A 14246-nucleotide genomic window follows, 5' to 3' on the forward strand; every position below is an offset into this window, starting at 1 on the left:
AGATTAAGTGGTAAACATATGAGTTAATTGTCCCTGTCCTGGGACTAAGTCTCAGTAATTCAAAGCAGGCATGGAAGAGTTCTCACTTTTTCTGTTGATTTCAGCCATTAAGAAGGCGATTTGCTCTGTCGTACACACAGAGTACGGGGACTGGGTATAATAGATATTTGATCAAATATAGTTCTATCGTTGACACAATTTGTAACAGCATACACACCTATGCATTCTATTGCATATATATGTACATCCTAGTGGTGTTTTAAATCTTTCTCACTGTCCCTGTATTAATTTACAATTTTTAGAATTATGGGCCGTGATGTCCCCTGGTCTTTGGCGATTGCAGCAATCGTACCTGTAGTACTGAGGCCATGACTGCCTTTTTTCCACTTTCACAAATAAATCAGGGGAGCCCAAATCATTCCTCTTATCATTTAGTGATTCAACATTGAGGTACCTGTGATTATAGTCACCAGAGGTCAATAACGCATAGAGCTGCTTGATGACCAGCTTCAATTAGGTTGATGGCCCACCACCAGTTCAATTTGGTCACTTTTTCACTCTGCTGCAAACATTGCATCTGTACAGAACACATTCGAGAAGTCTAGAGTATCGCATATAGAGAAGCTTTGACTGCCATTCCTCTGCTTCGCATAAAATGTAATCTTGTAAGCATCAGCAATTCTCCTTTTATCTGATCTTGAAGGCAAAATACGTTTTCAAGGCTACTCTAGAATTGCTATACTCATTCTTTTGGACCCTGAAGGATTACGCAAGATAATGCTAAATATCTTCCATATTTTATGTATACAGATGGGATAGCTTTCCACCTGGAGCCAATTTTCACATTGCGTTTATATTGTGTTTCTATTGAGACTTAAAGCTACCTAGCAGATAAAGTGCCAACTCCTTAAACCATCACTTTGGCAGTACTGATTTACAAGGTAGTTTGTGAGATAAATTCAGCCACAGAGACAGAAGTGGAGCAGTGTGAGATGTCATTTCTTCGGCTTCTAGGTTTTGTTGGATGATTGTAGAACACTACTAGATTAGCCATGGAGCCGATTTGTGCAGAAAAGAGGACTGGCATGTAAAAAGCCCACTTGAGAATTGTACATCTGATAGAGACTACTAGCTGCAGATTCCTTAACGTAGAATTATCCCCAGGCATGAGACTGGACCCGGAAAATCTTTGCCACAGCACCTCTGCGGGCCAGGGGTGGCACCACGCGACTCCGCCCTGACGTCGTTCACGGACGTGACGTCATCGAGGTCACATAAGTCCACCCCGGCGCGCTGACGTCAGTTTCCTTCTTTTCTGCATGCAACGTGGATCCGGATCGTGTCCCTGCCTGTTTTAAGGCCTTCTTTTTGGGTGGGACAGTGTGCGAATGCCTTCGGGATTGAAGGCGTGCAAGTCTTGCACGCGTCAGATGTCGGTGACGGACCCTCATCCGATTTGCATGTGGTGTTTGGGCGAGCACCATGTTTCCACGGACTGCGACGCTTGCCAGCATCTGAAGCCTAAGTCCCGGCGGGAGCGCCGGATGAAGCTCCTTTCGGCCCGGTGTCCAGGTCGGTGTCCTCTCCGTGTCCGTCCCCTGCAGAAGGGTCCACGACTCGCCGCTTTCGCTTCCGGCATCGCCCATCACCGAGGCCCCTAGGGCGTTGCTCGCCCATCGGTAAGTCATACAGCTTGTCCCCGATGCCTGGTCCCCGCTCAGCGGAGGGCGCGGGACATGCGGCCTCATTCGTCACCACCCTACCCGCCGTTTCCCGGCACTAGGCGACTAGGGCCGAAATGGAGGCCTATGCTCCGGCTCTGCAGGCTTCCTTGGCCCCTCCTCCTCCTGGGACGCCCGCGGGTCCCTTGCCACGCGCGGGGCCTTCTGCGGCTTCGCCGGTGGCCCTGGCCCCGGCGCCGACGGGTTCGGCTTCAGGTGTTGGAGGGGTGGTATCGTCAGGGTGCGGCCCTGCGGGGTTCCCCTCTTCAGCCCACGGCGCCTCTGCCTCGCCGCAAACCCCCGAGGGGTCCCTGTGGTGTCGCAGGAGGTCGCTGGGACTCTGGGCTCGCCCCCGGGTCCCCCTCGGTCTATTGGCCAGGCTGTGGCCTTGCCTGGAGCCGAGCCGACAGCTGTCGGCCCTGGCGGCGCCACGGGTGCTGGCTAGGGGCCGGGGCATGTCCCCGGGTCCTTCTTGTTTCTCCGCACAGGCGGCTGCTTCGTCGGAGGTCGAGTCGACCCCTTTATGGCGCCATTCTTTCACCGCACCGGATCCGGCCCGCCCCATTCTCCTGGGCTGCAAGTGGTCAAGGAGGTTGTCTCGGTGTCCCCTCCGGCGCTGCTCGACGTCGGCGTTGGGTCGTCGACTCGTCTCCGGAGGCCCCCTCCTTCCCGGAGGTTCGTCAATTTTTGTCTCTTCTTCCCCGGAAACGGGCCGCTGTGTCGTGGCTTTTTTTCTGGTGTCTTCCAGGGAGGGCTCTTCGCGGTCCCTGCGGCCTCAGTCTTCACCAGAGGTGCCTCAGGTACCCCACTCGTCTGTCAATCTTCCACCGTTCTGGGGCTGTCCGTTTCTTCCTCCAGCTGGATTCGGGGATGGCAGGCTTAGTTTACAGCCGTCGCCCACGGAGGAATTGCTTACCCCCCCCCCGACGCTCTACGGCGGCATGTGCGGCCTTTGCCCGGGCCATTTCCACAGCCGCTGGCATTTTGGTCATGGGCGACCCTGTTACCCCATTCCCCACCGACCATTTGCTGGAGTTTCTCCATCCGGGCTCTGGTGGACGGGAGCTGCTTCTTCCCTTTGAGGCTTCGCTCCATAATTCTCTTCTGGGAGCTTGGGGGCACCCTGCCACGGGGAATCCGGTCCCCCAAGCTCTCCTCCACCGCCACCGTCCTGCTCCACATGAACCAGTCTGCCTTTCTTTCCACCCTTCTACCAAGGGCCCTCTTCTGCAGACAGCTTTTCCTTCCTTACCTTTGGTGTTGTTTCATCCATCTCGGGAGGCCCGATGGTTGGATTCATGGGGGCGGAACCTCTTCGCTTTCTCTAGTGCTGCTTTGCGAGCGCTCAACATGCTTTGTGTGTTGGCCAGGGCTACTTCCAGCCTGTGGGATTCTGTGGAGTCCCTTCTGTCTTCTGCCTCTCCGGAGGATGTCTCCGCTGATCTGCGGTGCCATGTACTGGATGGCCCGGGAGCTGGCCACGTTTATTCTTCGTTCGGCCCTGGATGTTTCTGATGCTCTTGGCCGTACAGTGGCAAGTTCAGTGGCTCTCCGTCGCCATGCTTGGCTGAGGGATAGCATTTTCCCTGAGAATGTGAGGGAGCGTCTCATTGACCTGCCCTTTGATGGGGTGCTTTTGTTTAACACCCATGCGGGTGCTGCCATTCAGCGGCTCCTTGCGGTGCTCCGTCCTCCTCCTCCCCCTCCGTAAACTTTGCATGTTGGTCCTCTGCTGCTTTATGGGCGGTGTTGTTTCGTTGGACCATCAGTCTGTTCTGGTGGGTTGGCGTGCCTTCGGGTCCTTAAGTTAACCCCTTTGTGCTGTTGGCTGTTGGTACAGCCCCTTCGGATTTTGTGGATCTTTTGTTGTGGTCCACCCATGTGTGTCCTCAGGTTGGGCCTTCTCTGTGTTTTGTGATTGGCTGATTGACAAGCCATCTGTGGTTCTATCTGCAGGTCCTTTATGTTCTGTCCTCTGCTGCGGGGTTTTTCCCTAAGAGGTGATCCCATGTTTTCGTGGGATGTATCATACCCTAACTTTATGTTCTGGTCCTCTGCTGCGGGTTTTTCCCTTAGAGGTGATCCCATGTTTTAGGCGGACGTAGCCTACCCTGTGTGGGGTACTTGTAGCTATTGCATAGCTCTGTCCTGCGCTGGGGGGGTATGGTTGCCCCCTTTTTTGGGGTTCCCTACCTTTCTTGGCATCGCTGTATACCGCTGGTGCGGTCTCTTGCATCATGTCCAGGCGCAGCTTACGCTGCTCTGCGTTCTGTCTTTCTCGGTGTTCATTACACCGCCTTCCAGTCCGGCGTTTCGGCCTGGTCCTCTGTCTGGTGTTCCGGGGGGGCTGGGTTTCTCCTGGCTTTCCTGTGTTGGGTGGACGGCTTGATCCGTCCTCCGTGTCTTCCCCTTTTAGGTCTCGCCTGACCCAGCGCATGCGCTGGTCTGGCGAGACTTATTGAGAGGGCTCCAAAAAGTGCTACCAGGCCAGCCCAGAGCTACAGTGCATGTGCGCAGGCGCGCGCTTACCGCGATTACTTTCACTTTCGCGGCCGCTTTGATGTTTGATCGTGATCACGATCACTTTCGCGGCCGCTTGGCCTAGCCAATAGGTCTCGCTTTTGGGACCTTATAAGTATTTAGCTATGCAACTGTTGCATGGCTAAACACTTATAAGGTCCCAAAGGCGAGACCTATTGGCTATGCCAATGCTTGTTTCTCTTATGGCTGGCTCCATTTCTCTTCGTGGGTTGGTGTGTGTCTATTGCACGGTCCTCCTTTGGAGTATGCTCTGCATTTTCCTGGCTTCTGCCCTCAGCCTGCGCCTGGCTTGTTCTGGGTTCGCTGCTCCATGGTGCTGTCCGCTGCCGGCTGTGCGCGCCCGCTTATGCTGGCCCACCACCGTGGCCCTTGTTGTGCTGCCTTGTGCCTCTTGTTCTGCTGGGGCTTTGCACACCTGCGTCTTTCTTCCTATGCCTACGTTCCTTGGCTGTGGAGCCCTTTCTGCCTTGCCTGCTTCCTTGCGGCTGATGCCTGTTCCGCTGTCCTTTGTCACTGTGTGTTTTCCTACAGCGGGCTCTGCCTCTTCTCCTTGGAGTTGGGGTCGTTATTTCCTTCTGGGTGCTCCTCTACAGCTGTCTGTCCCTACGAGGGTTGTGGCCGTTGTACCTTGCTTGGGGTCTCTTCATCTTCCCTTCGCCTTGCTGGGGCCAGGTGTTGCTTCCTACTGGGGAGGTTCTCTCGCAGGCCCTCCTCCCCTTTCGGTATGGCTTGGGTATCTGTTTTACGTTAAGGAATCTGCGGCTAGTAGTCTCTATCAGATGTACAAGTTACTTACCTTCGTTAACGATGTATCCGGTAGAGACGATTCTAGCCGCAGATTCCTTCACGACCCGCCCTTCCTCCCGTTCTGTGAGGACCTTTCAATCTTGTCTTCTGCACTCACCTCCCTTCAGGTGGCATTTGTCTTCTACGGGTGTTCTCTTTCTCTTCCTTTCTGGCGGGGTCCCTTGTTCTGCTCATACTCTCCTATGCAATCCTCTGGGTTGGGGTTTCTTGACTGTGCCTCAGCCCTTAGTTTTTACAGGGAATATGACTCTCCATGGCAGTGTTGTCTTCAGATGCTTGTCGTTGCTCCTCTGCTCCGGCCTTGTTGCCCTTCACCTTTATAGGTTGTGGTTGCGGCTTTTCTGTCGTCTGCCACGTTATTTTAACATTTTTTTTTCTGCCTCCAGGGAGGTTATTGCCTTTGCTTTGCAAGAGTTGCTTCTCAGATCGGTGCTCTTTCCCTTTCCTTTCCATGACTTTCAGTAACGCAGTGCTTGGCACTGTTCGTAATGGTGCTTCCTCACCATTCACTTCTTCCCTTTTTTGTTTCACTGATTTTTTTCGCACACTGTTCCCATACTCTCACAGTTTTGTTTGTGATGGCTCCTCGTTGTGGCTTGGAAAAGTTATCGGGAGAAAAGGGATGTCAACACGCTGGGGTGGGACTTATGTGACCTCGCTGACGTCACGTCCGCGGACGACGTCAGGGCGGGGTCACGTGGTGCCGCCCCTGGCCTGCAGAGGTGCTGTGGCAAAGATTTTCCGGGTCCAGTCTCACGCCTGGGGATAATTCTACGTTAAGAATCTGCGGTTAGAATCGTCTCTACCAGATAAGTCATTACCGAAGGTAAGTAACTTGTACATCACCTGCATTCTAATCAACTTGCACTGTTCCCACACATCAGTCATCTCTTTAAAAGACAAACGTGATTATCTTCTAAAATGATAAAGTTAAAATTGAAACCAAAGACTGTAACCTTTGAGCAAAAAAATCATAAGAACCTTTTTTTCCCCTTTCTGCCCATAGTGAAGCGGCATGCTAGAGCATATCCCTAAACCAAATCAAGTCTGCCAAAACATCTAACTGCTGACCTGACCATTACCCAGTAGTCATATGTTAATCTATACCACACTTGTCATTGCTTAAGTTTGCCTATTGCAGTGTGCATGTTAATGCCTCTCTTTACTTGGAAAGTTCTTCCAGATCTCAAAAAAGACAATATTTATCCTGTCCTCAACGACCCTATTCTCAGCCCAAAGTCTGAATATGTTGGACACATCTTTATAACATCGTATCTAGCAAAAATCAATCAGGAAGTCATACCACTGAACTGAAGACTCAGCTTAAGTTCCCTAGAATACTCCGCATCAGTCAGTGTCAATGCCCTCTCAAGTAGCACAGAGCTCCCTGTCAGATGCTTTAGATACCCTTGACCACCATATGATACTAAACCAAGCTCAAACTTTAGGAAAAATAACCCACCTGCCTTTACTGACTCAGGCTCTGACCATTGCTTTTCACTTGTGCATCCTCTCTAAAATTACTCATGGGGGCCCACAATGACTCCTTACTATCACCCGGATCTTAATCATTGTAGGAGAGTATATCATCCCCCCCCCAAAAAAAAACTCACAGAAGAATGGTGATGGTATCTCACAGTGGTGTCATTGGCGATGCCATTAGTGATGTCAACTGTGAGGTTGTGAGCAATGCATTGAGTCAAATTATGGTTTGGGGATCTAACCTTAATTGGCCAATTTCAATGTTTTTCGCATTTGTTTCTTCACCATAGTATCACTTTAACTGTGTTTTTTTCATGACATGTCTGAGGTTTTTTTCTACATACATTGTCTTTTGCAATAATGCCCAATAAACCATAACTTACTCGCAACAGTTTTTTTCTTTCTTTAGTGAATGTGTGTATTTATACACGTGTACACACAGACACACACAGGCATATGAAACATAAATGTATGTGTGTGTGTGTATATAGCCATCCAAAACGTTACGATTTCCCCTGCCGCACCTCACGTTCCAGGTGCAAAACTCCAGCGGTGGTGAGCCGCTGCAGAGTTATCCACTCAGGCAGACAGATTCGAATCCAGCCAAGAACGAATGCACTCGCAGGATAGTAATAGCAAAGTGCTTTAATGTGCAAGCCTGAAGGCACTGACAGATGCGTTTCGGCACAATGTTTTTTTTAATGTCATTGAAAAAGGCGTTGTACCGAAACATGTCTGTTAGTGCTTTGAGCCTTGCACATTAAAGTACTTGTCTATTACTTTCCTGCGAGTGCACTCGTTCTTGGCTGGATATGGATCTGTCTGCCTGAGTGGATATATATAACCGGAGATAGGAATTCCTAGGATTTTTTAGTGCTAATTACTTTGCTCCCGTTTACTGAATCTTTGTAAAACTATCCTTTTTTCTACATTGGCAGATAATGCAAAGTTTCATGGTGATTAGTTAAGGGTGGCAGAGAAAAATGTCCCAAAGGCATTATTCCCTGAATTCATTTTTCATTGACTTTTCGCAGGCACGTAGAACCAAAACAGCGAAACAGATTTTAATGAAATTTGGCAGGAATATAGATTCTGGTCTGGAAAGGATCCTTTTTTCATTTCATAAAAATCTTTTCAGTAGTTTGTAGTTATAAGGCACAGAAACATATTGATGTCTCAGGCGGTGGTATATTGCGGTAATTTCCGGGTATAATGCAGAACGTGACGATGACAAGGCATTATATGATTGGCTAATGACTGCCTTTACAAAATTTAAAGGTAGTTATCTAGCTTAGACCACATTTTGGCTATGTCCTGGATTAAGGCTTTGGATATAGGCAAATAGTAGGTTTTATTGTTTTCCCCTACATATTCCCATTCCATAAGTGGTAATAAGTCGGGAAAATGATTTATATGTTTCTATATATTTTTCAAAAAGGTAAGAGTACTGCGGTACTACTACCTAAAATAAAAAGGTCTGCGCTACTCCACGCCACCACTCCATTGTAGGACATGCCACCCCACCCCACTCTACGCCTCTCCACTTGACACCACTCCACTCTACACCACTCAACCCTACATCACTCTATGCAGTCCACTTTACACCATTCCACTCCACTGTAGACTATTCAACTCTATGCCACCCCACTCTATGCCACCCAACTCTGCTATTCCACTCTACGCCACTCCAATGTATAACACTCCACTGTATGCCAATCCACTGACCACTATTTCCCTCTACGTACCTCACTCTACGCTACTCTACTGTTTGCCTCTCCACACTATTCTATTCCATTGTACGCGACTTGACTCTACGCCCCTATGCTGAAAACTATTCCACTCTATGCCAGTCCACTCTGTGCAACACGACTCTACGCCACTCCACACCACTGTACTGTACGTCACTACACTCTATTCCACTCTATACCATTTGACTTTATGCCATCCATTGAATGCCACTCCACTCTACCTTATTCCACTGTACGCCACTCCACTTCACTGTTAGCTATGCTACTCAGTGTCACTCCACTCTACATAACTCCACTGTACACTATTCCTCTATACGCCACTACACTGTGCACCACTCCGCTCTAAGCCACTCCACAATCTATGCCACTCCACTCTAAGCCACTCCACACTATTCATTTCTATGCCACGCCACTCCACTCCACGGAATTTCACTCTATGCCACTCCACTATATGCTATTCCACTGCACACCACACCAACCCACTCTACACCATTGCACTCTACCCCACTCTATTCCACTCGACAACACTCCAATCTGCGCCATTCCACTTTACAACACTCTACGGTACTCCACTCTACACTATTCAACTATACGCAACACAATTGTAGACCTCTGTACTTTTCCACTCTATGCTATGCTATTCCACTGTACGCCACTCCACTCTATTCCACTCTATCTGTGCTATTCCACTCTACGCCGCTTCACTGTATGCCGTTCCACGCTACGCTATTTCACCCTACACCGCTCCGCTCTATGGTATTCCATTCTACACCACTACACTCTATGCCACTCCACTATATGCCACTCTACTCCTCTCCACACTATTCCACTCTATGCCACTCCACTATACATGATTCTATGCCACTCCACTATACATGATTCTATGCCACTCCAAAGTATTATACTCTATGCCACTGCATTGTATGCTGTTCCACTGTATGCCACTTCACTCTGCACCACTTCATGCTGCTCCACTCTACTCCATTTCACTCTACAATACTACACCCTACAACACTATATTCCATTGTACTACTTGACAGTCCACTCAACAACACTTAACTCTACGTTTTGAAATACTTTTTTTGATTAAAAAATAAAAACCTTTGAAATTCAGTGAAAAAACAAAGGTTGAAGATTAGTTATAATTAGGTAAACTTCATTTATTCTTTCTATACAAACCTAACTTTAACTACAGAAACATTAGAAATTCTAAAGTGATAGTTATACCATACATTTATAATTTAAACACAACCACCTTCAAATTACTATAACTTGATGAATTTATTCTATACCAACCAAACTTAAACTACGCAAACATTACAAATTGTAAAGTTATAGCTATACCTTAAATTTATAATTTAAAGAAATTGGCTAAATTACAAATATTTTTGGGTCTTAAAATCACACATTGCTGTAGTCTCTGGCGCTAAGAGAAACTACTTCTGTGGATAAGCTCCTTCAAAAAGGGCAGAATACCATCACTCACATTGAAGTTATCCTATTTCTGAAGTAGGATAACCCATTGCCTTGTGCTGTATGTTGTAGTAGATGGACGAATGTGAATGACACAGTAACAAAACAATGAATGCAAAGAGCTGGTTGAAAGTCCTTATTAGTAATTGCTTTGGAAATATAATTTTAGTAAAACCAAAATGGCTTGTCTAATAACCAAGCTAAAAAGTACTGGCTTTCCCTAAACTGCATCTAATCTGAAATGAAGACTAAGGAGACTCAAACTTTAGGGTGGGGTGTATGTTCCTGAGTAATAAGCCATTTGGACCTTACCTTACCATGGTATGCTACTTTTGTAATCCAATCCATACAGTTTTACAATTGAAACGAATGCTTTAGCCCAGAAATACAGGTTACCAGAACGTTAAGAAAAGAAGAAATTATGAAATGTTTTGCAAAGGTGTTATTTAGGGCATGTAGAGGTAACATCTGGTAACGTTATATTTCTGATTATATACATCATGGACAGCTTTTAAAAGTAATACGCCTCTAGGTAAATATGCTTGCATCTGTTGAGCACGACAAAATATAAGTTGGAATGGGAGCCATAATATTTTCTCTGAAGCTTGGGGGCGGACATGCAGGTTGGATACGAAAGTGCTCATGATGTTAAGCCTTACTGATTATTTCCATCACTTATTTCGGGTCTTGAGGATAATAAGGTCTGTGTTATCTCTGCTGGGATTGAGCAAGCTGCCTTGCAAGCACTAGTTGCTAGCAGCTACGGCTCTTGATGACCTTGTCTGACCTTGATGTAGCATGATGATGACAGAATCTTACTAAACATTGAAGCTGAATGATTTGATAGTTTAAGAGGAAGGGGCAGAAGCAAGAGCCCTGAGAAACACAAGTTAGAGGATGGTCTTGGGATTAGATAGGGAGAGAGGAGACCTGCTTTGTACAGTTGCTCAGGGAGGGTCACTCCAGTTTAGCACAAAATCATCGAATCCTGTGAGATAGTGTATTAAAATGTTATAGTATATCCCTTGTAGAACCAAAACATAATTTTAGTCTTTTTGAGACTCTACAGTGATCCTATTTAATGTAGACAAATATTGTGTTCCAACATAGTATTGTTATAGTTCTGTTAGCTCTTTGCAGTAATGGTAATTAATTAAACATATAGGACGACAAAGTCAAATTAAGAGATTGGAGTTGTAATTTTTTGTTGAAGAAGTTAATTTTTGAAACCTGCATGAGAGCCCGTGCCATAAGTACATTTCTTTTTTGGGTTACATGTCTTTCTTTTCCATACTATGTAGCTCACAAAACAATAATCTAGGCTTTGGTGAACATCTAGGCTCCATAGTCGTAATCTTTCTTTACTCCAATTAGGTGTCTCAGGGCTGTCAGTAGAGAACATTGGGGACCGTGAAGTTAATATTCATATTTAATTAACAATGTTCCAAAATTATTAAGTATGTCAGAAGAAATATGAGGCAAGTCCTTGTTGGCTCAAAACATCAGAACGTTCTATTCTCATTACTTGCTTACCAGCTGTCTACTAGCATTCTTAGCATATCCGCTGGTGAATACAGTGATATTTAAGATTATTAGAAAGGATCGGGGCCCAGAGGGTTCCCAAAATTATTTTGCATTTTGATTGATTATTCATTAGTGGTATGTGTTCTTTGTCTCAGACTATAAATGCTATGATACTCCTATTTCAATCTTACTATATCAGAAGGCAATCCTTTTACCATTTATATCTGTATTTACTTGTCAAGTGTCTTAACTTTTATCACAGTGATGTGTTTACCAGTGATGTGCCAGTAGAATTTGAGCCTACAGCAGACAACCTTTTGGAGTTAAAGTCAGCCCCTTCACAATGTAGCATTTGCTGTGCTCTTGCTGTAAAGGATGCCTTCGAAATCTTTGTATGCTCTTTCGGCTGATTAGCTCCATTTGTAAGGCATCAGTTCGCAGTAACAGTTTCTTTCTGAAAGCAGATTATATATGTCTATAACATCAATATGTTTAGCACCTCAGCAGAGTTTTCTCAAAACTACAGTTGTATACTTTTTCTCTGCAGAATAGATTTGTGAATGCATATAGAAATTAGTATCAGCTGTTGTGACTGTTAAAGGGGAATCACATATATTGCTACCAAAGAATCAGTTGAAAGAAACTGATTTTTTTTTTTTTACATTTGCGGTTACATCTTGTATAGTGGAAACTATGTAACCCATGCAACTTTTAATGATCTTTAACATTTGTATCCTCAGCAAGAAGGCTCCTCTGTCACTCAGTGAAGATTTAGGTCAATGCATTTCCACAACATTAAGCTGTCTTTATGATGTGGTGTGGTAACCCTTCAAATGGAATTAGTTGTGGCAAGCAATTTATAGGTTCTCTTAATTTGTATCATTGTTTTTTTAACTCCCCATGGAAAATATATTTTCCATGTAGCAAAATGTTCAGTGTCACCTGACAATATGGGTGTAGTTGAGAAACATTTACACTCAATTTTCCTTGTTAATGCTTTCAAACTGTTGGCAGTGTTTGTGAAGAGCCACAGTGTTCCGACAACAGGTGTATTTGCCTCATTCCATTCCAAAAGGTTGTCTCCACCCAACCACTACTATTGCAAACATCCATAACTTTAGGTGTTTTGCAGTTGTAAGTGGTGTTAAGGGTTGACAAATTCATCAACTTTTGGTTGTGTAATTTGGGAGTTGGTTACTTAGACCATAATCCACCTTTTTGTGGTTGTAAGTATAAATCACAAAAGCAAAGGTCTTGTAAATGACACCCTATGTTTGCACCAAAGTTTAGATTATGCTGGTGATAAATACAGTTTGTACTTCTACTGACCTAGACAGAAGTGTTTTGGAAGTTGGTAGCCTGGGCTCACAAGCCTAGGAGGTAAAGTGAATAAATGGATACTGCAGCTGTAAATAAAAGTCAATGTATGTGTTGTTCATACATGCAGAATATAAGTATTGCAGTATTGGAATGCTTTTACAACAGTCTTTAGAAATATTCAAGAGCAGTATCATATGTCTTTACAGAAGTGATATATGGATATGTTTGTCTTCACACAGAGAAGGCTATTCAGAGAAGTGTGTCATGAACAACTACTTTGGAATTGGATTAGATGCAAAAATATCATTAGAATTTAATAATAAGCGAGAGGAACATCCTGAAAAATGCAGGTAGGCTTGTGATCCTGTCAATGGAACTCTTTCATTTAAGGATTTCCATTGTATTTTATTTGTATTACTGCTTTCTACATTGTGTGATTAGATGTGGTTTATTTTTAGAAGTCGAACGAAGAATATGATGTGGTATGGAGTTCTTGGAACCAAAGAGCTATTGCAGAGAACATATAAAAACCTAGAACAAAAAGTCCAGCTTGAGGTACTGTGGCGTTTTCATAATCTGTTTTAAATGTATCTGATCACACATCCTACAATTTAAAGCTTCTCTTTCTGTATCATTGATGCTCAGAGCTTTCTGTGGAAGATGTTTGTTAAACAAGTGCTACTGTTTTTGAGTTTTTATTACAATGAATTACAAATTTCAACTGTTTGGACACAGCAGTACTGGTGAATTTGGGGATGCTGAGACCCAGGGCAGATAAATATTTTTCATCAATTTTAAATATCCACTTTAACTGACTCCTCTTTAGTCTATGCAATTATCAGTTTGTCATGTAGTGGCATATTCTACTAGGATAAAATAAAGAAAATCAAACGGGAAGCCCTGCATGCGGCTGGCTCTGTCAAGAGCCAGCAGGATCAAACAATGCTGCAGATGCAAACTCAAAAGACTACCTCATGAGGGACACTCCAGCCATTGGTATTAAATGCTGTGTCAGTAATAACGTGTGAGCAATCTAACAGACTTCTATAAATAAGTGGGACCGTATAATACCACGACTGCACAGCAAGAATAATATTTTAATGCTTGCTGAGTTAAACTAGTAGACATATTTGTGGCTAATAATTACCATCACATCTTGTTCCAAATTTGTCTAACCATATTAATCTTTCACAAGCAGTCTCTCAATGTCACAAAACCTGCTATAGGCCGGGGCAATCTTTATAACACCTCCCTAGTCTCTTGTCGACCATTCCTTACTAAAATCCTTGAAAGCTTTGTAATCTGCCAGCAAAAACAATCTCCTTAGTGGTATCATGTCTGATTGTAAAGCTGGTAGTACTGAAACTGCAGCTCTACATATCATTGATGCCGCTCAGTCCATTTTGAATCATGCTTGCTCTTGCTGTTTCTACTTGACCCATCGGTCAGCTTTGATACCATCAAGCATAATATTATTTTTCACACATTAAAAGGCAGCGTGGGCATCGAGGGGGAATGTACTTTGATCTAAACCATATATAGACTAAATTGACAGCTCTCCTTCTAACCCAGTTCCTGTGCCTCAAGGAGTTTCCCAAGAGTCTGGCACATCTTAGCAGTATGCTGATGA

General features: G+C 45.0%; 1 protein-coding gene across 7 annotated transcripts in view; it reads left to right on the top strand.

Moving 5' to 3' along the window:
* Positions 1–14246, top strand: part of DGKH (diacylglycerol kinase eta) — a 725438-nt gene that overhangs the window by 579787 nt on the left and 131405 nt on the right. For 4 of the 7 annotated variants that reach the window (XM_085621806.1, XM_085621809.1, XM_085621807.1 and 1 more), the window contains 2 exons: positions 12823–12966; positions 13075–13171. In XM_085621806.1, coding sequence (XP_085477932.1) covers positions 12823–12966; positions 13075–13171 — 241 coding nt within the window. The remainder of the gene's footprint in view (positions 1–12822; positions 12967–13074; positions 13172–14246) is intronic. The other 3 variants (XM_085621805.1, XM_085621808.1, XM_085621804.1) reach the window with 2 other exon arrangements.

This window comes from Triturus cristatus, chromosome 8 (genome assembly GCF_964204655.1).
Source record: "Triturus cristatus chromosome 8, aTriCri1.1, whole genome shotgun sequence".
Lineage (NCBI taxonomy): Eukaryota > Metazoa > Chordata > Amphibia > Caudata > Salamandridae > Triturus > Triturus cristatus.